General features: G+C 37.3%; 1 protein-coding gene across 3 annotated transcripts in view; it reads left to right on the top strand.

Annotated features, from left to right (window-relative positions):
- Positions 1 to 26,438, top strand: part of SORCS1 (sortilin related VPS10 domain containing receptor 1) — a 711,184-nt gene that overhangs the window by 355,416 nt on the left and 329,330 nt on the right. For all 3 annotated transcript variants that reach the window (XM_069098910.1, XM_069098911.1, XM_069098909.1), the window contains exon 3: positions 20,065 to 20,164. In XM_069098910.1, the coding sequence (XP_068955011.1) occupies positions 20,065 to 20,164 (100 nt within the window). The remainder of the gene's footprint in view (positions 1 to 20,064; positions 20,165 to 26,438) is intronic.

The following is a 26,438-nucleotide window of genomic DNA, read 5'->3' as shown; positions in this document are numbered from 1 at the left end:
TCACAACAACCCTGTGTGGTAGGTGTTATTGTTATTGTCATTTTACAGTTGAAGAAACTGAGACAAACAAAGGTCAAATGATTTTTCAGATCCTTATAGCTAGTAAGTGTCTGAGTTCAGATTTGAATTCAAGTCTCCTTAACCTTAGGTCCAGCATTCTCTCCATTGTACCACCAACTGCTTAGAATAAAGAGTAAGCTCCTTAAATCAGATGCAATTTTAGTTTTCATATTGTCAGTGCCTAGAGCAGTGCTTTACCCAAAATAGAGTTTAACAAACTTTTTGAGTTGAATTAAAATGAATCTTATTGATCATTGAATTAAATATAAAGGACTACCTTATGGATGAAAAGCATTCAGAAATCTCACTTCATCCAGATTGCTGCAATGCAGGTAGGAGCTTGATAGATATACTCCTAGGATGTTGTACATGAATCAGTTTTTATGAATGGGCCTGTTTGTTGGTATATTCTCATTTATGAGATACTCTGTGCTCATTTCTGATTTATTTTTCTGTTATCTTAACATTTTAATTTTTTCTAAGCTTAAATAGCTTAAAACATATAAACAAATACTTAAATGAAACAAAGCACCTTTGTCTTTTCAAGCACTCTTTTGTAAAATGACAAGCCCTTATGTAGTGTTACTATCTCAATCTTGGTATATTGACTTTTCTGCAAGTAGGGGACTCTACAGACCAAAGGAGGTATCTTCCATAGTAGGCAGAGGGCTTTTCCAGGGGTCTCAAAAGATCTATGTTCAAACCTGGTCTTTGACACATAGTGACATCACCCTAGATCAGTCAGTTAGATTATTTGGATCACAGATTCTTCATCTGTGAGGGGGATAGACTAGATGACCTCTGAGATCCTTCCTGTAATTATTTCCAACAGAGGACTTTGATGTAAGACAGGATTTGGAGGCTGAGAAACAAGAGATTAACATTCTAATTGGTCCAGGATGTGAATTACTAGGTTACTAACCTTGACTATTATGGCCCAAGAATGCAACAAGATAAAGAAAGAGATAGAGTGGCGGCCAGGTAGCACAGTGAGTAAGAGCATTGGCTCCAGCGTCCCTGGGGATCGAATCCAGACTCAGACACTTAGCACCCACCCAGAAATACCTGGCCATGTAACCTTGAGCAAGTTACTTAACACCAATTGCTTAGGGGTGGCCAGGTGGCTCAGCAAGTAAGAGCACAGGCTCCAGTGTTGGGATGACCTGGGGTTCAAAACTGGGCTCAGATACTTAGCACCACAACCAGAAATAACTGGCCGTGTAAACTTGAGCGAGTTACTTAACCCCGATTGCTTTAAAAAAAAAGTCTTCCTCAATAACAATCTTTTTTGGGGGCAGCTAGGTGGCGCAGTGAGTAAGAGCATGGCCCCAGAGTCAGGAGGACCTGAGTTCGGTTCCAGCCTCAGACACTTAACACCCACACAAAAAAAACTAGCCGTGTAACCTTGGGCAAGTTACTTAACCCCAATTGCCCTCCAAAAGGCAAAAAAACAACAAAAAAAACAGTATTGAATTCATTGCCTTTCTCTCTCTCTCTTTGGGGTGGCCAGGTGGCTCAGTGAGTAAGATCACTGGCCCCAGAGTCGGGATGACCTGGGATTGAATCCGGGCTCAGATACTTAGCACCACACCCAGAAATAAGTGGCCGTGTAACCTTTAGCAAGTTACTTAACCCCAATTGCCTTAAAAAAGAAATATATATATATATATATATATATGTATATATATATTAAAAAAAAGAGATAGAAGAGGGAATGATTTAATGGAAATAATATTAGAAAAAAAATCAAGAAATCAGAGTCGTAGCCACAATGCCACTAACTCATTTTGTAAGCTGGTGATTTCCACCTGTTCCACCTCAGTAACCTCATATGTAAATGAGACATAACCTTAAACTTTAGCATTCTTATGATTCTAACTGGACTTTGGCTTCCTAATTGATGGCAGACAATCCCAAGATAGAATGCGGATAAAAAATACTCCTGCATAGACAGAAGCAAGGCTATCCCTTCTACTTCTCTGAAAGAATCTGAAAACTAATGTTGCTTGGAGAAATCATCAACAATAAGGAAAAGGGTGAATGATGTGATTCTGTAACATTGGTTCTGATTCCCATTGTATATTATTGGGTTCTTCATTCTGACAGGGTTTTTCTGTTGACTTTTCTAAGAGCGATTTAAATGCACTTTCATTCTAGAAAAGCTTTTTCTGTGCTTGCAAAATGAAGGGGAAAGTTAGGGCAGTTCTCATGATGATTCCATCAGTTATCCATTTTCAAAATCCCTTTGCCATTAATATAATTTTAGAATGGGAAAGGATCTTAATGTTAAATTGAAACATGGATTTGGAAAGTAGAAAGTTCATTTCAAACCATCTCTGGGAACAGATCTACTCTTTCAACATGCAAGTGATGATTTGGTAGAAGATATATAATCAATGGAAAAAAAAATTTCACATACCAGTTTAAATAAGACAGATGGTATGTGGAAATGACCAAGAACATTCTCTTTCTTTTCCCAGCATATTGTGAACAGAGAGTCACACATACTACACGAACACTGAGTTCAACCTTGTGATTGTGGAAAGCCAAGCAGTTTTGATATTCCCAAGAAAAATGTTTTGTGGTTGATGCTGGTCAAAGTTCTTTTTATTTAATTTGTATATGTGGGTGCTAGTGGGAGGCAGGACTTACTAACTTTGCCTCCAAGAGATAAATATTTCATTTTTGCAGATCTCTAGGAGTGGGTAATCACACACTGCTCCCCTGGCAGTCTTGAGTGCCTTATGAGTACTCTGCAAGGCACTCAGCCTGAAAGAGCACATGACAATAGGCAGTCACCATTTCAATTTATTTCTGACAAGGCTCCTTAAGATAAGGGATATGTATATGATACAGTTATTTCAGGCCCAGGGCTGAGTATGCTTCACATCTCTCACTTACCTTTGGAAAAAAAAAAATGAATCAGAGTTTACTCAGGAGCTTGGTAGCCTCATTCAGCTTACATTTATATCCTTGGGCAGGGCAGGTAAGTACTGTAACCTCTGTTGCTAAGAAGATATTTGGGAAGAATTTCAAAGAAAGGGGTTAAGGTGAACAGAAATCAGAAAATATAGATTAAAGCCTTGGCTCTTCAGCTAACTCGATGACTGTGCGTAAGTCACTTCTCAAGTCAAAGCTTTAATGTTCTTATTTGCAGATAAGAAAGGGACTGAAGATGAAGGGGCTGAACAGGAAAAAAAAAGAAAAAAATAACCTTTATAACAAATAAGCAGAATTAAACAAAGCAAATGACCATATTGTCCACATCTAAAAATATATGCTTCATTCTGTGTACTATTTTGTCACCTCTATCAGAAAAGTGGATAGCATGCTTGCTCAACAGTCATCTGTAATTTTATTAATCCTTTTGTTGATCAGATTTTTTAAATCTTTCAAAATTCTCCATTTTTTACAATGCTGATATAAATTATTATTTTAATTCTGCTTATTTGTCTCTATATTATTCCACAGATATCTTTCCAAGTTTCTCTGAAACTGTCTCATTCTTTATTTCTTGTAGCATAATAGTATTTCATTATTTTCCTATACCATAATTTATTTGTCCCTTCCCCAATTGATGGGTACTCCCTTAGCAAACAGGTTTTTGCTACCACAAAAAAAAAAAAAAAAGAAAAGCTACTGCATTTTTTTTTTCATTTGGGACATTTTCTTCTTTCTTTGATCTCCTTGAGTTAATGGCCCGGTAGTTTAATTTCTGTATCAAAGTATTCTCTCTTTAGTAACTTTTTGAGCATGGTTCCCCAGGTGTTTTTAATACGGGATTTACATGTTTAATATTTTCGTAGTAGGAGAAATTTGTGAAATTGTCAAGGTAGGTACCATCCTTCAAGATTGTAAATCACAATCCATCCACACTTACTCATCAGGACTGTCTAAAATTCTTGTCAGTGTCTTCTCAGAAAGTTTCTATAGCATCCTGGCAATATAATGTGACATCCTACAGACACTAGTGGGGCAAAGAGGGTGTCTTTATTTATCTTTGATGATATCTTTTCATGGATTTAGAACTTTTCACTGTTAATATGTGGTAATCTATTTATGTATTACTCCTTTGCCCACAACTCTAATTCCTTGGACACTAGTATCCTATGGGTCAAAGTCATATAGCATGACAGAAGAATACTGATATTTAAAAGACTGATATTTGTCAAGGGGAAGAAATTTGTGCTTATAGAAAGTGTTGCTCAGTTTCTAGGAATCAAAGTGACCTATTGTTTTTTCTCTCTTATATTTTAATTCTGATCCAAGTTCATTGTTTATCATAGGCATTTTTAATCCACTTGTTTTCTCTTGAGAGATTAATTAGTCAATCTCTTTGAATGATTATGGATCTCATATGGAATGTTTCTGCAGTATTCCAGGGCTTTATACATTTAACACAATGTCATCTGCTGACAGGAACATCTTGAGGCCATCATCATCTGAAGAGAATTCTTCCATTTTGAGACATAAAATAATAGAATTTGAGAGTCAGCAAGCATTTATTTTTTTTTTGCTTGCTAAGTATTTTGTTAAGTATAACAGAATTGAGAGTCAAAGAGGATCCCAGAGACCATTTATCTCAATCTATAAATGCCATAATAAAAACAATCATCACTATAATATACCACAAAATTTTTTGTCCATGGTCTTCTTGAAAACCTACAAGAAAGAGAGGACCTACTACCTTGGAAACTCATCCATTTTGACTCAGTTTGACTTAAGATGTTTTTCTTTTCTTCTTGAAATTAAATCTGAGTTATGTTCTTTCCAACTTCTTTTGATTGCTTCTGGTTCTTCTCACAAGGATCAGGTAGAACACATCTAAACCTTACTCCAAATGAAAGCCCTCCAGATAATTCAAGACAGCTGTCATATCTTCTCATTTCTAGGCTATTTATTTCCAGTTCCTTCAACCAATCTTTGTATTACAATACTCTTCATCCTAGTTGCTATCTTTGGGACACTCTGTAGTCTAATGACTTTGTTAAGTTGAGGTTCATAGAACTGAGCACTGTACTCCAGAAGTGATCTAATAAGGGCAAAACATATTTGGATTATGACCTTCCTATTCCTTGAAGTTATGTTGTAATGGACAGTACATTAGACTTGTGGTCAGGAAGACCTGGATTCAGACTCTTACTAGGTCCTGAGTAATTCACTTTAACCCTAATCCCCTAATCATTTTCCTTATCTATAAAATGAAGACAAAAATAACACCTACTTTATAGGATTATTGTGAGGGACAAATGAGATAATACTTGTAAGGCTGTTTATAAACCTTAAAAGACTATATCATATTGCACCCCAGAGTTACATTAAAATTTTTGGTTGCTGTATTCTGCTGCAACTACATGTTGAGCATGTAATACACTAAAACTGCAAGATCCTTTTTCGGAAAAACTATTTCCTAACTGTGCCCCCCACCATCTTATATTCTTGAAGTTATTTTTCTGTGCAGAAGTAAAATAATTTGTTGTTATTTAGTGTCTAAGTTCAACTTATTAGATTCAATTCTATATTTTCAGTCTTTTAAGATACTTTTGAATCTCACTTCTCTCATCCATTGCGTTAGCTATCCTTTCCAGATTTGTCATCTGCAAGTTTAATGAGCCTGTTATTTGGGCTTTTATCTAAGTCATTGATAAGAACAAAAACTAGCATAGAGCCAACCCCACATCTCCATTATACTCCCCTAGAGACCTCCTGCTATGATAATTTTGAACCATTAACAACCACTCTTTAATTCCAACCATCTGATTCTTTCTAAATCCATTGGCTTGTATTATTATATGATTCATGTGTCCACTTCTTATCCATAACAGTAGTATAGGAGATTATATCAAAAGTTCTGCAAAAATTTAGGTAAATTATATCTAAGCATTCTACTACAACATAGTTTAGTAATCCTGACCAAAAAAAAAAAACAAAAACGAGGAAATGTAGTTAATCTGGCATGACCAGTTGTTGATGAATGCATTCTGTAAACACCACTTCCCTTTCTAGATCTTTACCAAACATCTACATTCTGGAATATTCCTAGGAATAAGAGTCAAACTCACTGACTTATAGTTTGCAGATTCTATTTTCTTCCATTCTTTTTTAAATCAGATTTTTGGTTCTCTGTTATTGTGGTACCTCTCCATTTTCTTTCCCCCTGACCTTTGAAATATTGCTAACAGTGGCTCAGCATTCACTTCTGTAGTTTGTCTTAAGACACAAGGATATAGCTCATCTGGGTGAGGTGACTTGAATTTCTTGTTAGTTATTTTGTTTCTGTAATTTTCACTGTAAAAGTCATTCTCCTTTGCAAAGAGAACAGCAAAAAAAAAGAAAAAAAAGGCAGTTCTGCCTTCTCTCCATTTGCAGCTACCAGTGTCTTACTGACCACAAGCAAAGGTCCTATCTCTTCTTTTATCCTTCTTATTCTTGAATTATAACTTTTAAAAAATGTTTTTCTTAGGTTTCCTGTGCATCCACATCAATCTTTTCAGACAAATCCAATTTTCCATCCTCCCTGGAATTTTGTCCCTCTGTGTCTGCAGAATTTAATTCTTCAATATCTCCCATCTCTCTTGGACTTGCCTCCTTTAAAGCATTTTAGTCCATGGGTCTCTTCCTTTTTTTCCCCACTCTCTATGTTGTTTCACCAATCAAGTTCCAATTAGTTTTAGCATGTGTTTACCTTTTTAGTGTAAGGTACTATACTACTCTTTTCCCCCTTACGCCCATCCTGTTTATTTTGAATAAGGTGTTTCCATTCAGAGCCATAGTACAGTCATTGGTTTTGTGCCAATAAGTCTCATTGATACTGATGAAGTCATAGGTCACCCTCTATGTCTTCTTGGGTTTTTTATTTTTTAACTTTGAACATCTGTGTATAGGCACATAAGGCCATAGGTTTTAATGTTCATTCATTTCCTTAATTTTGTCTCCTGTGAGTTTCAGGGTTTCTCAGTTCTTCCTTTCTGTCTATTCTCTATAGTATCTAATTATAGGATATACATAGGCAGCCTTTTCCATTCCCTGTTCTCTTTATTTTAAAATCTTTTTTGATTATACTTGCAAGTTACCCCAAATTCTGGTTATACTATGTTAGGTATACTCTTTCTCTGGTCAGGAACTGTCAACTTTATATCATGTGCTGGTATCCCAAAATCTAAATCCCATTCTCGTCCAGATGTTAATTTCCCAAATCAGTTTTTTTCTTCTGTATTTTTTTTTTATTAAAGCAGTCAGGGTTAAGTAACTTGCTCAAGGTTACATGGCCAGTTATTTCTGGGTGTGGTGCTAAGTATCTGAGCCTGGATTTGATCCCCAGGGCATCCTGACATTGCAGCCAGTGCTCTTACTCGCTGAGCCACCTGGCCGCCCCTAAGCAACTGGGGTTAAGTAACTTGCTCAAGGTTATATGGCCAGCTGTTTGTGGGTGGGTAATAAGTGTCTGAGCCTGGATTCGATCCACACGTCATCCCGACACTGGAGCCGGTGCTCTTACTCGCTGTGCTACCTGGCCACCCCTTCTTCTGTATTTTTTGCCAATAATGGGCAACAGTGAAGAAAATATAACTTGGTACCCTGTAGTCTAATTTCTTACCCAAAATTTCTCAATCATTGGCAAGACCCTTTAGGTTCCTTATGGCAGTGTCATTTATGTCCACACAAATCACTAAAAGTGGATAATTGTCATCTATTTGATAATTCTTGGGAAATTCTCTTTTCTGCCTCGAATTCAACAATCTCAATAGCCAAACTGATCTCTTTTTATTTTAATAGGTAGACAAATAACTACCTAAGTACCTGTATTTAAGCGAATCAGTGATTATAGCTACTGTCTTTTTGTCCTGGCTCTTCCTGGATAGCCTTCCTTGATAGCTTCTTTGGAACTACTCTCTCTCTCTCTCTTGAAAGGACAAGTAGCTCTTTCCTCTTGAGAGAACCCAGCTCTCTCCTTTATTTTATGTTTGAGAGCTTCAGACCTGTTTTTAAGCTACAGTTGGGCAGCAATTATTTTCCTTTCTCCACTATGTAATATTCTTCTATGTTCCCTCGTTGTTAGGGTTATCTCTCCTCCATGTCAGATCCCTTTTCTCACCCCATTCCCTAATTGAAGCCTTGCTTCTGTTTGCTTTAGGAACCCTTAGTTTTCCCTAACACTATGGAGTGTGGAGAATTGTTCCTCAAACCCCACCTTCTTCTCTAAGAGAAAGATGCATACACTTAGAAGACAGATTAAAGTCATTCGGTAGTGGTAGAAATAGATAACAGGACTCTTCACTGTACATCTGTAATGCGAATGTAAATTTTAAAGATCTTCCCTGCCCCTAGGCTAAAGTGCACCAGAAGCCTGGGGAGGGAGGCTTGTTTTTCAGTAGATACTTTTTGATTGGCCAGTGGGTCAAAAAGGTTGTTACATTCTCTGAGCCAGGAGAAGGCTATATAAGCACTGATGTGTAGCTTTGTTTTGGGACTCACTTTGAGAAGTGTTCTGTGATTTGATCTGAATTCTGGGAAGCCGTTGTTGAGAGTCCCCCGGCTTTGAAAAACCCAGAATGTGGAAACCCAGATGTTGACTGGGTATGGATGTAATGGTTGGACAGTTTGGAAATCTGTCTACTTGATGTTTCTGTCTTGATAATTATGCCTGTATACTTTGAGGTTCAGGGTGCTGACCTTTTCTCCTGAACAAGGTAAACGATATATGTCTGACTGATTAAAGTAAGCTTGTTAACCCATTTTGAGTTGCTTTCCTTTAACAAAGCAGATCCAAGAACCTGTGGTAGCTGCAAACCCTGAGGACGCTTGGGGTGCTTGCTGCTACAACATCCTTCAAAAAACCATGGCAAATGCCTTTGGAAAACATTTGTCTAACAGGAGTAATGCTACCTTATAGAGTTTTATTTTAAGGACCAAGTTAGATAATATATTTAAAGCACATTGTTAAACTTAAATGCTATCCATATGCATATATTATTGGGGATTGAGAGAAGACAAAAATAGATTTTTGAAAATGGAATTCCTTATGGCAAAACCCTTGTAAATACCTACCTTTAGTTACTAAGAAGGTAGCTAAGTGACATAGTGGTGGGCCTAGAGTCAGAAAGACCTGTGTTCAAATCCAGTCTGACAGTTATTTGACCCTGGGCAAGTCACTCAACCCCATTTGCCTCAGTTTCCTTGTCTGTAAAATGAGCTGGAGCACGAAATAGAAATCCACTCCAGTATCTGCCAAGAAAACTTCAGATGGGGTCATGAAGAGTTCAACACAACTGAAATGACTGAACAGAAAGTAAACTTATAAGGAATCCTGCCAATAGCTGCCGTATTCACCCTAAATTAACTAATGATAATGTCAAAGGACCTGGGTAAATTCTGTTTTATATTTTCTCTGTTGGAGTAATCATGACTTATAGTATAAGCTCTACCTAAAGATAATTTAAAAAGAATGAAACCTTGGACTGCATTAAGAAATTATTAACAAGAAAATGAGAGTCCCATTGTTACTTTACTATAGTCAGAACACAGCTGGACTACTGTCTTTAATTCCGGACACCACACTTGAGGAAGGACATTAAGCAGACTTTATGAATGACATCCAAGATGCCTTCGCATTTTATGCCATATGTTGGTTGAAGGAAATGGAGATTTTCAGCTTGAAAGAGAAAATATTTGGGGAAAGGCTGAATGACAGGTTTCTTCAAGTATTTGAAAGTCTGTCACCTAGAAGAAGGGTTAGACTTATTTTACTTATCCCATGAGGAAAGAGGTAGAAACAGTCATTGGCATTTGTCAGTGATGAAGTACAAGGAAAAGAGAAGTCTGTGGAGTCAGAAGACTTGAGTTCAAATCTCACTCCTGATACGTATATGACCTTGGGTAAATCCCTTCACCTCCTGGGGCTTCAGTTTTCTCATCTGTAAAATGAGGCAGTTGGACTTGATAGCTTCCGAAATCCCTTTTAGATCTGCAATCATTATACCTAAGTTATAAAGAGGCAGATATGACTTTAGTTATCCCCCCCACACTTTTTTTTTTAAACAATTAGAACTATCTCAAAGAGGAAGTGGCTACCCCAGAATGTAGAATTTTTTTTTTCTTTTCAGATATCTTCACATAAAAGCTAGATGACCACTTGTAAGGTATGTTATAGAGGCAATTCTTTTTCAGTTAATGGTGGGACCAGATGGTCACTGAGGTCCCTTCCGACTCTGAAATTCTGTGAGCTGATGATAACCAAATCTATGGCCTTTGGCATCCCAGTGTGCTCTGTCCACATGTGCCAAACTTCCTCTATCGGAAAGAATCCTTTTCAGATTCTTGAGCTCATTTTGCATGTTAAACTGCACAGTGTGGGAATTCATGAAGCATCAGATGGCTCAGGAAGCAGCACAGTGTCTTAGCCACATGTTTAAATTATACATTTAAGCTGACAGGCCAAAGCATTCCAGCACAAAATCCTTAGAAAGCAGGAGACAATTTCCTTCAGCTCTGCATCACCATTTGATGTAGATTGCCTGTTATATTCCCCAGATATTGCAAGAAATGGATTAGGAGATCTTTTCTTGACAGTAGGTAGACTAATGGAATCCGGTGACTGTATTTGGAACATTTGAGGTTTGTTATAACACGGTAATAGAAATATCAATGGCTCAGACAGGTTAAAAAAGCTGTCAGTGAATGATAATGAAGTTATTTAAATGTCGACTCACTAGCAAACATTTTACAAACCCTAAATTATTCTAGCTGCTTTAACCTCGTGTGTCCTAAGTTATTAAGCAGCAGAGCCAAGGATTCAGCCAATGCATCCTTGGCATCGGCAGCTATTTTTATTCTGCCAAATGAACTAGCAGCAATGAAAGTGCCGTTCTTAATGATTTTAGAAATGAAACAAAACACAAAAGTCACAGCTGCTTGATTTGGAGGTGACTGATATTCTGCTGCCGGAATATGTCATTGGGTTTTATTTGGGTAATATTCTAATGTGCTCTCCATTGGGAACAGCTCCACCACTCCCCAGAGTGACCCTCTGGGCTCTGTGACCTTGTCAAAGTTACTTGACGTCCTTGTAACATGGATCATGCCTCACTAAAGTGCTTACTTCTACCCTCAGGATATACTGTGAGACTGATTTAGTTCATAGCTAGAAAACCTTCTCTGAGATTGCCTGAATACCTTAGGGAGGAAAACCAGTAGCATCACTTTCCCTTAGAGCACGGGGATTGTTAACATGATCTCATCAGTTTGTGTGGGGCAGATAAAGATGTTGAGAGGAAAGACACAGGAGACTTTATGCAGTTCACCAGTACCAACTTGGCCTAAGTGTTCAGCCAACACTGCTGAGATTGCATACTATTAAAAGAGGCTAAGGTGTTTAAAATCTTGTACCAAGATACATATAAAACATTCTGGAAGCCCTGTGGAAAGAGTCCTTTAAAATGCGATAAAATAAAGTTTGACAGTATTTTAATAGTAGTGGTGGGAGAGAAGGTGCTATCTTCTGTGTTTGAAAGAGACCCCCTAGATAGCTTTTGGTGAAAGAACTTTAGTTTGAGAACTTATATCATATGCTATATTAGGCACTGGACCAAGGATATCAACAGGAATAAGAAGAAAGGAGTAAGAGAAAAGTGAATCTAGCTAAAGAGTTTCTAATAAGAGTCACTGTAGGGTACTGTCTACCAGGAGAATAGAGGGGAATATTAAGTAGAATCCAAATTTTAAATATCCCTGAAAAATTCCTGTGTTTCAGTGACCTGGAGTTTTGACCTTACATTATCATGTTATCCTCAAACTAGAGGGCTCTGCAGAAAAAGCTAACTTGCAATAAATTGGCTTTCAGTATTTTCACAGTAACGCTAGATGATATTAATGCAGTTTTTAAGATGAGAGGCAAAACTAGATGAATGAGAGACGTCTTATTTCATTCACTGTCTGTACATGCTTTGGGGGCATTTCTATACATACTGCCTTGGAACAGCTTTTCATGTGAGTGGTTTCCTCTTCCCAAAGAGACCAGCACTTTCAGAGGGCAGAGACCGTCAGTTATAAATCTATTGCATCCCCCATAATACTTAGCCCATTAAGGAGCCCGTTGTAGGTGGCTGGTGAATACTTGTTGAATCAGTGCTCAGCAATGTTACCTTTATTAGATTTTGAAGGCCCCCTTTTGAAGCAATCTTATAAGAAGAGGTAGGCATGGCTTAAGGATAAAAGCAGACACAGGTAAGTTTTGCTTTGATCACTTGAATATTTATTTGCCTGAAATGCTTATTTTTAAAGCTGTTGGCTCTTACTGGCACCTTTATTAGGTGTTGACAGAAGCACCATTTTTCCTTCTGTAGATAATTTGACCTGTAAATAAAACCTGAAACAACAAAAAACATTTGCTTCAGAATGGTGAAAAATGATACAAATTTAGAATTCAAGAAAGCTTTTGTTTTAGTGGGAAAAAATATATATGTATCATTATATATGTTTTCAGTACTTTGTTTCTTTTTTCTTCTTTATGACAGCTGGTAGCTTAAGGACCAATTTCTAAGTGCCTTTGCTTGTGAATTGTAAATGTTTATTTGATTTAGTTCAGTAATGAAGGCATTGTGTTAGACACCATTAAGGGTAGAAGATGACCAAATTGTACTACCAGATCAATAATGACTTGTTGCCATGTCACATTTTATAACAATTTTCCTTCCAACTATACTTTGAGGTAGAGAGACCAAACAAACCCATACAGAAGAATATTTTCATCTTGCAAAAGAGGTTGACATGAAAAGAATGGTCTGGCCACAGGTATAACTGTCACATGAAAGGGTGTCATTCAAGGGGTGCTTTGATCCTTGCTTTATCCCTCCCCCTGAAATGAGGAGGAGGATGATTCTGTAAGAGGGAAACTATGGGAACAGGATGGGAGGAGGGACCCTATAGGGTGTTTTCCATGCATACATGCATGGTCCAATAGAAAGACCATGAGGTGAGAGCTAGGGATGGCAGTCCCCATGTGAAAGTGTCTTAACACATTGGGGCAAAGCAAAATTTTTCCTAAGGTAGTTAGGCTTCTGAGTACAAGCTTTATCAGAGTTTTAAAATGGAAGGTAGTAGGTGGTACAATGGGTAGAACACAGGGACTAGAGTTAGGAAAACTTGAGTTCAAATCTGGCCTCTGATACTTACTGGCTGTGTGACCCTGAGCAAAATACGTAATCTCTGCTTTATTGAATTTCTCTAGTTGTAAAATTCAGGTTGTAATGGAGATTCAATGAGATAATATTTGTAAAGTTCTGAGCACAGAGCCTGGCATACAGTAGGCATTATATAAAAGCTTATTCCTTTCTTTCCCCTTCCTTTTTCCCCTAAAGATGGAAAATTTGAAACTCTGGGGTTGAGTCTGATTCAATTTCCAGTGCTATTTACATGCTGCCCCTCAGAGGTGATAGAGACTAGGTCCTTAACAGCAGGAAACTTAAAATAATTGATACATTTATCTACCTAGCTCGATTCCAAGTGTGTTAGTACTTTTTAATTTTATTTGTCCGCCTTTGTTCTTTGATATTTGTTTGTTGCTGAGGCAGAGCTAAATGGTACCTTCAGCAGGCACAATAATTCCCCACAGTTCATGTCTTGTATTGTTATTCTCAGGATGTTGAGATACCAAGACTTCAATGATCACATAAAGGCTAATGAAAGAGGCATTCTGGAAACAGGATTCATAGATGCATAATGTTATAAGGAAGAACAATATAGTCATATGATGTTAGCACAAAGGCAGTAATGTAAATTAGGTCAGTAATTTAGTTGTGCTTTCCAGGAATAGGTGAAGATTTAAAAATAATAATAAAGTCAGAATCACAATAAAAAAGAAGAGATGAAGTCTATAGAGAACATGACATTTCAGACAAACACCTCAACCACAGGAGTTCTGTCCAAAACTCATCTCCCATTACTTCCCATCACTTCTTGTCCTTGTGCCAGGCCAGACTGGTTTGTTCACTGTGCCTGAAAATGCCATGCTTATTCACATGTGTGTATTTATAGCATTCCTCCTTCAGAGAATGCCTTTCTTCTCCCCTCTACTAATCTGTTTCTTACTCATGGGAATTCATACAGAGTGGGCCATGTGTTTCCAGACACACCATTCTATCTCCTTCTGGTTCCCCTAAAATGGCAAAAAACAAAAACAAAAACAAAACCCAACAAAACACTCTTACAGTTTTTTGGTACAGTCAGTAAATTGGTCAATAAACTTCTGTTGAGTTGAGTATTTCCTATATAAGAAGCAATCTGCTAAGCACTGGAGATACAAAGTAAGGCAAAAACCCAATCTCTTTGCTCAAGGAGCTCACATTTTAATGTGAAAGACCACATGTAAATAACTTAAGATAAAGGAGGTGGACAATAAACTCAGAAGGGAAAAACAAAACTAAAAGCTAGAAGATGGTATTTGAGATAAGTAGGAAGCCATAGAAACTAAGAAGGAGAGGCAAGGAGGGAGAGTATCTGAGGAATGGGGAATGGTCAATGCAAAGGTACAGAGATAGGAAATGGGGTGTTGTGAGGAACAGCAAGGAGACCTGTGTAATTTGATTATAGAGCTCATGAAAGATAGCAAAATATAAGAAAACTGAAAGGATAGGAAAGGGTCAGGTTGTAAAGAGCTTCAAATACCAGAGGACCTCTATACTTGATTCTTAAAGTAACAAGAATCCACTGGAGTTTATTGAGGAGGGAGGTGACATGATCAGATTCATACATGAGGGGAAAACAAACAAACAAAAAGAAAAAAATGACAACAACAACAACTTTAAGAGTTGAAATGAGAATGGAGGGAGATCAGGAGACCAACTGGAAAGCAATTTCAACAGTCTAGATGAGGGCCTGAAGTACGGTTGTGGCTGTGTGAGTGGAGAGAAGATGTAGTGAAGATAGAGATGACAGGATATGATAATGGATGGGATTGGTTGGGTGAGAGACAATATATAAAATATTGTATTTGGTTTAATATTAGCAAAGTTTTGATGTCTTTAATAATAAGTTATATAATAAAAAATTTTTGCTTTTAAAAAATACAGTAAAATAAGTTCCCTGATTTGTTTTTGTTGCTGTTCAGTCATTTTTCAGTGGTTTCTAACTCCTTGTGAGACCATTTGGAGTTTTCTTGGTGAAGATGCTGGAATAGTTTTCCATTTCCTTCTCCTGTTCATTTAAACAGATGAGGAAACTGAGGGAAACTGGGTTAAGTGACTTGTCCAGGGTCACACAGCTAGTAAGTGTACAAGTCTCGATTTGAACTCAAGATGACAAGTCTTCTTGATTCCAATCCCAGTGTTCTATCCACTGAATCACCTAACTGGCCAAATTCCCTGATAGCACCCCAGAATGAAAGGCACTACACATATCTGTGGATCTGTAGAGTCTTAGATTTAGTACCATGACTGTGTTAGGCTTTTGTCTGTGATGATGTAATCACAAAATCTCAAAGATAGCAGTAATTCTAAACTCAACTAGCTCAGCCTGAATCTTCTATAATAGGAATGATAAATGACTCTCTAGCCTCTGTGTGAAGATAGCTGGTGTGGTAGAACTCACTAACCTCTGAAACAACCCATTCCATCTCTTTCAATTCTGATTGTTAAGAAATTTTTTGTTTTATCAAGCCTAAATGTCTTTCTTCAATTCTTTCTTTTTTTCCCCATTACTTTTTGTTGAAAGACACTTAAAGTCTTAATTCCTCTTAGACAGGACAACCTTTCAAATATATGAAAACTACTATCATGTCCCCAATTGAGTCTTACATTCTTTAGGATAAAAAAAAACATTCTTCTCAATTACTCATCATGGGACATGAACTTGAGGCCCTTCCCCCTCCTGGCTGCAGGACTGAATACAAGTATTTTAGTGTAGTCTGATCAAAAGCAGTGTGGCTTAGTAAAAAGAGTACCATATTTGTCATCAGAGAACCTGGGTTCAAATATCATTTCTCTTCCTCACTACCTGCAGGACTCTGAGTAAGTCATATAAACTCTTTAGCCCTTCATTTCATCATTTGTAAAATGAGAGCTTTGAAATAAGTGGCCTCCCAAGTCTTTGCCAGCTCTAAATCTGTTGTGCCCTGACAATGAACTAACTAAGCCTTCACACTCGGCCTCTGTTAATGTAGCTGAAGAGCTCATTGACTATTTGGACTGTCACATCATATTATTGATTCATATTGAGCCTGTAGTAAATTGAGCCTTTTTTCTAAGAAAATGCAATTGATTTATCCCTCATTTTGTACTTATGAGATTGATTGCTGGAGTCCAAGTGTAAAACTTAACATTCATTAATATTCTATTTAATATTAAGGAGTTTCCTGCTTGAGGACTTCTCTCAATGAGATAAAAGTCGAGTGCCGAGCTCTAATGGTTGGTATATTCAGGCCAATGTGCCTGCTGGTTAAAATCCTATTGGAGCTTGTTTCTGTCTTCTACACTGTTCACTATCCTTTTTAGCTTTGAGTCATATATTTATTTGAAAAAAATGGATAGATAGATAGATAGATAGATAGATAGATAGATAGATAGACAGATAGATAGATAGATAGATAATGTATGTATGTATATGGGGAAGCTAGGTGACATGTTAAATAGAGCACAGGCCTGGGGTCAGGAGGACCTGAATTCAAATTCTGCCTCAGATACTTGATACACTTACTAGCTGTGTGACTTTGGGCAAGTCACTTGCCCCCAACTGCCTTGAATTCCCCCCTCCAAAAAACAAACAAACAAAAATATACCATGTCTTCTGTTCCCCCTCAAATTATTGTACCTTAACTGCTATGTTGTACTGTCCTCTCCCATCCAGTTAAAATGTAAACTCTCTGAAGACAGACTTTTTTTAATCTTGTTTTTCTATCCCCAGTGCCACAGTTTCTATTAAATACTTAATAGATTATATGATTAGATTTATCTAAGCTATTGATAGAAATTTCCAAGAGCACAGGGTTAGATAGAGATTCCTGAGATCTTGATATTGGACATCCCTGTCTAAGTTGGCACTGGAGGGTAAATAACTACCTGTCTGTGTTGAGTGCAGCCATCCAGCTAGTTCTGAATTTCACCACATTGTACTAGGTGTACCTACCTCTCTTTCCTCTTAAGTTCAATGGTATTTATTGTTTGTACCATTCATTTAGTACTTAAAACAAGCAAACAAAAACAAAAACATCTGCTTTGTATTGTTACCGGTGTAAGGGCAGGGATTCTTTTTGGCCTTTGCATTATCTCCCTTTTCTTTGTCTCAGTATAGGTTCTACCACAGCTTAGGTACTTAATAAATGTTTTATTGATTTGACTTGGATATTTTTTTTCTTTTTGGAGGGGGGAAGGTAGGGCAATTGGGGTTAAGTGACTTGTCCAAGGTCACACAGCTAGTATTGTGTTAAGTGTCTGAGGCAGAATTTGAAATCAGGTCCTCTTGACTCCAGGGCCAGAGCTTTCTTCATCGTGCCACCTAGCTGCCCCAGATACATTTTTATTTAAGTGGGAATAACCTATCTCTTCCACTAGATCATATACTCTTTGGGGAATCTAGTATCTCCTTTTGTCTCTAGCACTTAGAAGTGTATCTCACCCACTCAATAAATGTTTGATAATGATATAAACTTGAATGACTTAATAACATTTATGTATATAATTCCTCGTGTTTTACAAATAATGCACTATATTTGTATGCATGCATATGTGTACGTATGTACACACACACACACACATACACGTGCATACACATGCATGGCCCTTCTTCCAAAAAAGAACCATGTGAGGTACATTGTATATGTATCATATCCCCATTTTATAGATGGAGACGCTTAAGACTCTGCTAGTCACCAAATATTTGTTAAGTACTTAGCATACAAAGAAAGACAAAAACAATGTTTATGCTCTGGGTGTTCCCACTCTAGAGGGGAGACGATTTGTGAAGAAATAGCTGTGTGTAAGATACAAAGCAGATGGAAGGTAATTTTAGAGGCCACGGTTCTATTAGCTCATGGGGAAGGGTGTGGGGACCTACAGAGGGACTTCCTACAGAGGGTGGCATTTGAACTGAGTCTTGAAGGAATCTAGTGATTTTAAGAGGCAGAAGAGAGGAAGTAGAGAACACCAGGCATCATGGGGTATGTGTGTGTGTGTGTGTGTGTCTGTACACGTGTACAGTTATGCCTTTGGGAGATGAAATGTCATGTGCAAGGATCAATGAGGCATAGTTAGACTGTAAGTGTGTAGAGAGGAATATTGTCTAAGAAGGCTGGAGGATTTAGAAGGAGGTTAAGCTATGAAGAGTTTTAAATATCAAATACATTTTAGCATTTGTAGTTGCTCCATGGGGGCTCCTAGGTGACTCAGTAGACAGAGTTTACATTAGAGACCAGAAGACTCATTTTCATGAGTTCAAATCCAGCTTTAGACACTTAGTGGTTGTGTCTGGGTCAGTGTTTGGATCAGTCACTAACCCTGTTTGCCTCATCTATAAAATGACATGGAGAAGGAAATGGCAAAGCACTCCAGTGTCTTTGCCAAGGAAACCCCAAATGGGGTCATGGAGAGTAGGACATGACAAACAAATGAAGAACAACAGTTGCTCCATGAGAGAATAGTGAGCCACTGGGCTTTATTGAGTAGAGGGGTGACAAGGTCAGCCCCATACTTTAGAAAAATCACTTTGGTAGTTGAGTGGAGACTTGATTAGACAGGGAAAGAATTGGAAGACAGAATGATTTGAAGGTATTACAGTTATACAGGTGAAAAGTAAGCTCATATTTGCATGGAAGTCTTCTCACTTCAAATTTCTTCCCAGTACACCACACTGCTTTTATTGTGGTTTGAGGATATCACATCTCTCACCACCATCAGAAATGGATATCACTGTTTACCATTATGCTCTTCCTAATTTAACCAAACATTGAGGAATGGAGACTATTTTACTCAAGAACATAAGTATGAGTCTTTAAGAATAAAGTAGATGCTAACCAATAAGTTTTCATCCATGCTTAGGGCAAGTCCAAAATATTCTTTAAGGTGTCATGCAAAGACAGCTAGATTTGGAGTCTGATGATATGGTTCAAATCCTTCCTCACCACTTATTAGCTGTGTGATCTTGGACAAATCACTAACCTCTTGGAGATTAAGTTTTTTATCTGCCAAATGAGAACAGGATGAAATGATGCAGGCCTTTCTAGCTTAATATTCCATTATACTAGAAATGAAAAAGAATTTACTGATAATCAAGAAAAATCTTTCTTCCAGCTATAAGGATTTTAAAACAAAACAAACTAGAATAGGTTACTGAGGAAGATCTTTAAGTCTCTCTTATTCCCAATAGATATACATCTGGGATTGAGATTGGTGTCAGTAACTACCTACGTGGCTTTATGGAAGTGATTTCCTTCTAGGCCTCAGTTTCAACATCTGCAAAATGACGGGGTCAAACTAGATGACTGTGGGAGCACCTCTAGCTGTAAGACTATTACTCCATTTTTCAATGTAGTTGAAATGGACTGTGTGACCTTTAGAGATCTTGGCCCTCCATATTCTCTGCAATTTAATAGTGGATAAACAACTTAAGTAACTGACTTGTCTATTCGCCCAAATAACCATCTCTCAGAGGGTTCTGAAGATACAGAAGAGTATACCTTCTCTCTATAACCTAGTAATCAAGGATCACATCTGATTTCTAGCAAATACAACGGACATGGTAAACTCTTTTTTCTTTTGAATTAATCATATTCTTTATGTTATATGGATACATTAAAGAGCAGTAGAAAGATTGAGTTTTAATTTTTACCAATCCAATTTAAATGCAAATGTTAACCACTCACATGATGCTACTGTGTACATAATTAAACATCATTATATACCACATGAATCATTCAGAAACCTCTTGAGAGCCATCCTGCTATGTAAAACATGCATTACATTGATAAGCAGCCAAATGACGTGAGCTTCTGCACTCATTAATGCTTCCTTTGAATTATAGGTCAACAGATTATGGGACAACCTATGAGAAGCTGAATGATAAAGTCGGTCTGAAGACAATTTTGAGCTATCTCTATGTCTGCCCTACCAATAAGCGCAAGGTAAGAGACTATATTTTCAGATTGTTCCTTATTTATGATGTGACTCCTGTCTTGGCTGGCTAACCTTCCTAGCTTCCTAAAAATCCATTATGGTGAACCTGGGAATTAGAGATGCAAAGACAATGTAAAAAATATCTGACACAGAATAATTTTTCTATCAGCAGCTGAGACTGTTAGAGGACAAGGGAATGGGTGAATCATTACCATTTCAGAAAGGCAGCCATGGAATGTGAATCTCCGGGAGTGTGGTGCTTATGTTTCTCTTCTCAGGACTTAGGATAGTTAGTCACAATGATCATAATGAGACCTGACAAGCCTCAGTGAAGAAGATGTGAGTTCTTTTCATCAGATGTCCCTGCATCTCCCCTAACACGAAGTAAATAGTTTAATAAGAATTTAAGTGGACCTATCTTCCCAAGGCAGGTTTGAGTTTTCTTACCTAAACTTTGTTCAGCTTGGACACTTAACATAAGAGTATTGGAGCTCCGTTGAAGAAGTGAGTTCATTTTTATAGCCTTTGTATGTATTGGAGAGTGCACATATATATTTCTGAGTAGTACTTGTCTCAAGGATATCTGGGTCTTTAAATCACAGAATCTCTGAGTTAGAAAGGAAGTCAGAGGCTATCCATCAGGTTGAACTCAGGCACATCCAGATTTTGCCCAAAAGACTCCATTGAGAGGGTAACTACAGACTCTTGAGTAATTCCATTTTATTTTTAAGGGGTCTAATTTTTCCATTTTTCCTGATGTGTAGCTTACATTTTTCTCTTTGAAACTTTTACCTTTTTCCTCTTTTTTCCCCTGATCTCTTGGTTAAGTGGAACCAGTAAAATATTTCTCCCATGTCATTGCCCCTCATATCACAGAAGTCCACTTGACTAAGGGTAGTGATTGGTGGTTGGAGGCATGGGGTACAGCTTCCCAGTTTTAGTATAAACTAACATTATGAAATTTGAGCTATAGAATTTTTTTCTATACAGATAAATGTCATTAAATAAAGAGCCAATGTATGGCCTTGTGATTTCACTAGCATAGAGATCTCCTAGGTGAACAAACTCAGTCTATTAATGTAAATCAGCACGTTCTCTGCAACTTAGAGTCTTAGAAACTGACCTAAAGTCTTAAAAGGTAATGACTTGTTTAGAGTCACACAGCCAGTATTTGTCAGAGGCAAGATTTAAATATAGGTTGTCTGGGTTTTGTGGCCATTTCTCTACTCATTGTCATTCTGTATCTCTATAAAAAGAAACGGTATTAAATTCGGTCGGTCAATGAGACTCATCGATCACATTGTTTTATTCTCACAGAAGCATCAAATGTTTTGTTGTTGTTATTGTTGATTTTTGTAAGAAATCATAGGAGCTGCATTCTATGATGATGACCTGCTAAGTTTAGGTATATGCTTCAGACATACCTAACTTTCTCTTGACAGCTGATTAGAAAACTATCATCCATGAACTGATCCTTACCCCATTAATTATCCATTCTAATTTATCCATAATTTGAAGAACTCCTTTAGGTTAGCAAAGACAATTTTTGTCTTTAAATAATTAACTCCTGGACTCTAGAGAAGCTAGGAACTTTCTTTTGGAATGTTGATTCATGATGGAAAGGTAAGTAAAATTTAGAAATATGTGATCTTTCTAACCTTGTGTTTATGAAGCTTCCATAATAGTTGCATTGACTATCATGGTATTTTTTTTTTGTGTGGTTTTCAATATAGCCTTTGGGTTTATGACTTAGATAAATGATAGAAGATAAATGAGATAAAACGATCATATGCAGCCCCACCTTGCCTTTCTATGATCTGACCAGGATTTATTGTATTTCTTAGGGAATAGCATAGCTGGCTAGTTTGGATTCTACTTGGTTTAGCTACATAGCAGAATTGATCAGGTTGTTGAACTTTCCAAGATTACCTGGGGAAGGAATAAAAAAGCCATTTATCATTGACTTTTAGCTGTTCTTAAAGCTTGGATGATCTCAGTTTTCAGAGAATCAGCAGCTCTTTGAGTGAGGACCTATTATTGTGGGCCACTCCCTTCCCAGAAGCAGAGGTGGTCCAAGGCCCTTTAAGTCACAATACTTATGATAAGCCTAAGAAGAAGAATTTCTTCCTCTGCTGATGAATGAGGCTTTCAGGGTCATTTCTGAGATCCTGATAGATAGAAGAAACATTGTAGGACAATGAAGGTCTTTACAATCTTGAGGAAATCAATAAAGTTGACAAAGCAGTATATTTGTGTACAATTTCTCTACTTATAGTGTGAATTTATCACTATGAAATATGTATTTTGCACCCAGAGGGACATACTCAAAACAAAGTGAAGAAGCAAGTAGGCATTTTAATTTGGGGAATATCTCTCCCAATCAATGGAGTTAAGGAGAAAAAAAAAGGAAATGGAAAGTTAAAGTACTATTAATTGTGTAGCATGAAGATTTATTAGGGTTCTCTCAGATACTCTCAGGACTTTGGCTGCTCTCTGATTATAAGCAAGATCACTTTGGTAGTCATGTTAACCCTTCATTGCCAGTGGGCTTCTCTCAAGTGAATTAATACCATGAATACACTCAACCAATCAGCCCACATTTGGGAAGAATCCTACAGTCAGTTGAATAACAGAATCAATGTCCAAGGTGAAATTTAACAAGAATGAATATAAATTCCTGAACTTAATTAAAAAAAAAAATCAATTCCTTAAGGGTATAATGGCAGAGATGTGACCAGACCATATGCTATTCCTGGGGCAGTGGGGAGGTGGGGACCTTTTAATTGACTTTTAGTTCAGAATGAGCCAAAATGGTGATTTGGCTGCCCTTAAAATGAATGAAATCTAAGATTACATTAATAGTAGTATAATGTCCACAAAGGGAGGTGATAGTCCCACTGTAATCAGCCCCAGTCTGCCCACTTATCAAATGCTGCATTCATCTCCAGGGATTATATTTTAAAAGGGATATTTTATAGACGGAACATATCCAGAAGAGGAGGGACCAGTACAGGGAAAATCCTTAAAAACGGACTATTTGAAGAACTTTGTGTGAAACCAGAGATACCAAGTCTTGAGAAGGGAAGACAGGAGAGGATGTGATTGCTGTCTTCAGATATCTGAGTCTGTAAGGTGAAAGAGGAACTGTATTTTTTCCTATTGGCCTCAGAGGGCAGAGATAGTACCAGTGAGTAAGATATACTAATGCTGATTTCAGGTAACACAAAGGACGAACTCCAACTTTTAGTCATTAGAATTGTCCCAAAATGTAATGGGCTGCTTTGAGATAAGCTGAATATATTTTCAGGGAAGTTGTACAGGGAGACTTGTATTTATGTTGTAGTTTGGATTCTGGCTTATAAAGTCCTAGTCAGTCAATCATTTTTTAAGTGGTTTAAACACTGAAGATAAAAAAGAAAGAAAAAGGAAAAAACAAAGCCCTTGTCATAAGGGAACTCATATTTTCATGGAAGAAACAATGTGCAAAGGACTATATGATATAAACGTATATAGTATAAATGGGAGATAACCCCAGTATGAAGACACTCTCAGTGGGAGGAGGAGGAAGCTTTTTGTAAAATGTGAAATTTGAACTACATCATTAAGGAAACCAGGGAAGCCATGAAGCACAGATTAGGACGGAAGACATTCTGGGCCTAGATCAGAGCCAGGAAAAAACAAAACAAAACACAGAAACATTCTGAATTACGATTGTATAGATTTTTTGTTTGTTTTGTTGTTTATGATTATCATTATTATTATAGAGATGTAGTGAGTTAAAGTCTAACCTTGGAGTCAGGAAGATCTGGGTTCAAGGTCAAGTGCTATTTCTGATACATATAGGCTGTAAGACAATAAACACCTTTCCTTGTCTCAGCTCTCGCTCGACCTCTAAGGTGCAGTGAGCTCTTGGTGGATAATTTCCTCCCACTGGGAATTAGCTACTCCTAGGAAACTACAAATCTGAACCATCCCCCTCCCCCCCCCCCGATTTTAAAATCAATTCTAAATACCTCCTGAATTCCAACTCACTACATGAACATACCAGTATGTACGTACACACACACACACACACACACACACACACAGATATCTGTGTAATTTTTCTCCCAGAAACATATTTATTCTTTCCTATTAGATATTTGTATTTTAGAATCTTGCCTACTACACCACACATTTATTTTTTTTTTTTTGGTTGGTTGTTTTCTTAACTGGGTTTTGTTCTTTGATCACCGTGTTTGCTACTTTGTGAGATGACTTAAGGAATACATTAAAGATATCATTGGGATTAAGGACAAGAACAAAGTATAAAAATCAAAACTGGAAACCCAATAATCTGATAACATGTAAAATCTCAAATATTCAAGAGATTCTAAAAGCCCCCTTTCAGTAATATCTTTCTCTCTCCTTTTCCTGAAGTGATCCAGCACCTGGGTCTGTGATAGATGAGGTGGGCCAAGAGAATCAGCACTGAGTGGATCCCACTGCCAAAACTGAGGCAATGGAGTTGGGTCTCAGAAGGCACAAATCCCCAGTGCATGATAAATCCTTGGGCTTGTTGGTGTCAGGAGTGGTTTATTGGCTATGTAGGAGCAGTCTGTAATGAAAAAAAAAAAGTTGATTTAATAGGTGCCTATAAAGAGGGGCTTGGTAAAATTTAAGTTGAGGGGGAGTGGTATTTGAAGGAATAATGCAAATGTACTTAAAAAAAATCAATGCTGATGTTGTAGTTTCACTCTTAAATCCCCCCTGAGTTTATTTGTATTCTGCCTAAGTTCTTTATATACCCACTGTTTATCTATCGATGGTTTTCCCTCCCCTGCCCAACCAACCTTAGCTATCCTTCCTTTTTTTCGTGGTACCCAGGATCTTGATGGAGTAAAAAATATGAAAAACACAACTTGCACTCAGTTGGAGAAAAAGCTTTAAAAAAAAAGACTCAAAGAATTACTGTCTCTGTTATTTGCTGTCAGAAGAGTTTAGCACACATTGTTCTCAGTAAAGACAGAATCTTTAGACTGTTCCTTGTGTTTTCAGCAACTCCCCCTTCTCTCTCAAGACTGTTTTTTTCTAGCTAATTAATAAAATTCTAGTTGATAGCATCTTCCAGAAACTTCAGTCTATGAATAGAAGAAGCCTAGCTTATCAGTAGCCATTGGCTCTTTCCTGAGGGGCTTTTTGTGCAGGCCAATATTAAGCATGGTTTGCCTTTTCTCCAGATCTTTAAACTGTAATCACTGTTCTTGTGGAGTTCACCTTCCAAGATTAGTTCAATTAGTTATTCTCTGGCTCCTTCTTCATTTCCTAAGTGCACTTAGCTGTTGTTATTCAGTTATTTTTCAGTCATGACTGATTTTTTGTTACCTCATTTTGGTGAGGATACTCAAGTGGTTTGCCATTGCTTCTCCAGTTCTTTTTATAAATGAGGAAACTGAAGCAAACAGGATTAAATGACTTACCCAGAGCCACACAGCCAGTCAGTATACTTAGTATTTGCTATCCTTTGGCTATGGAGACTGTGCCTTTGGTATTACTTTCCAAGATCAAGAAAGGCAAGAAGAAAGTAGACAACAAGTAGACTAAATGCAGTTCTCCTTTTTGTTGTATCTGGTAGGACTATTAAAACATAGAATTCAGGAACTGAAAAAGATATTCTCCCCTATTTCACACAGAAGGACAATGAATCCCAGAGAGGATGTATTAAGGTAGTTGAAGTCATATAATAAATGGATGGCAGAGCCACTTTACTTACTCTCCCTCAAAGGCTGTGGTATTGCTTTTATGTAGTCACCAGAAATAGGCTCAGGACCATTTATTTTTTCCAAATCTTTTTAATTAATGTACAAAAAAGAAAAAAAATCTAAAATGAAACATGAAGTACACAAAGAAGCAAACATTTCTTGCTGATTTGAGTCCCTTCTGGCATAAAAGTTGAAATTTTATATCCTCCAGTTCAGGAAGAACCTGATTAATATTTAACATGTCAGGACTTTTGCATAGTCTTTACTGAAAATTATTTGGAAAGGCCAAAGGGATCTGTTGTATTGTATAATAGATCAAAAGGGGTGTTTGACATTTCCCTGAGCTGACATTCAAGGCTTGCTTGTTCTACCCTAACCCTTTTATCTCTCCCTTTTGTACACAAAACCAGCCATTTGCTTCTAATCTTTTAAAAACTATGCATGTTTCATTCATAAAGAAATGATGCATGCCAACCCAGGGAGGCCACTATTTATTATTTTATTTTCTTTCTTCATTTTTGGTTGTGGCCAAGGGAGAGCA

This window comes from Petaurus breviceps, unplaced genomic scaffold, assembly GCF_028583685.1.
Source record: "Petaurus breviceps papuanus isolate PSGF00001 unplaced genomic scaffold, PetGlider_PUasm1.0 37, whole genome shotgun sequence".
Lineage (NCBI taxonomy): Eukaryota > Metazoa > Chordata > Mammalia > Diprotodontia > Petauridae > Petaurus > Petaurus breviceps.
Note: the sequence above shows the minus strand (reverse complement) of the source record. Positions and strands in the feature narration are given on the sequence as shown.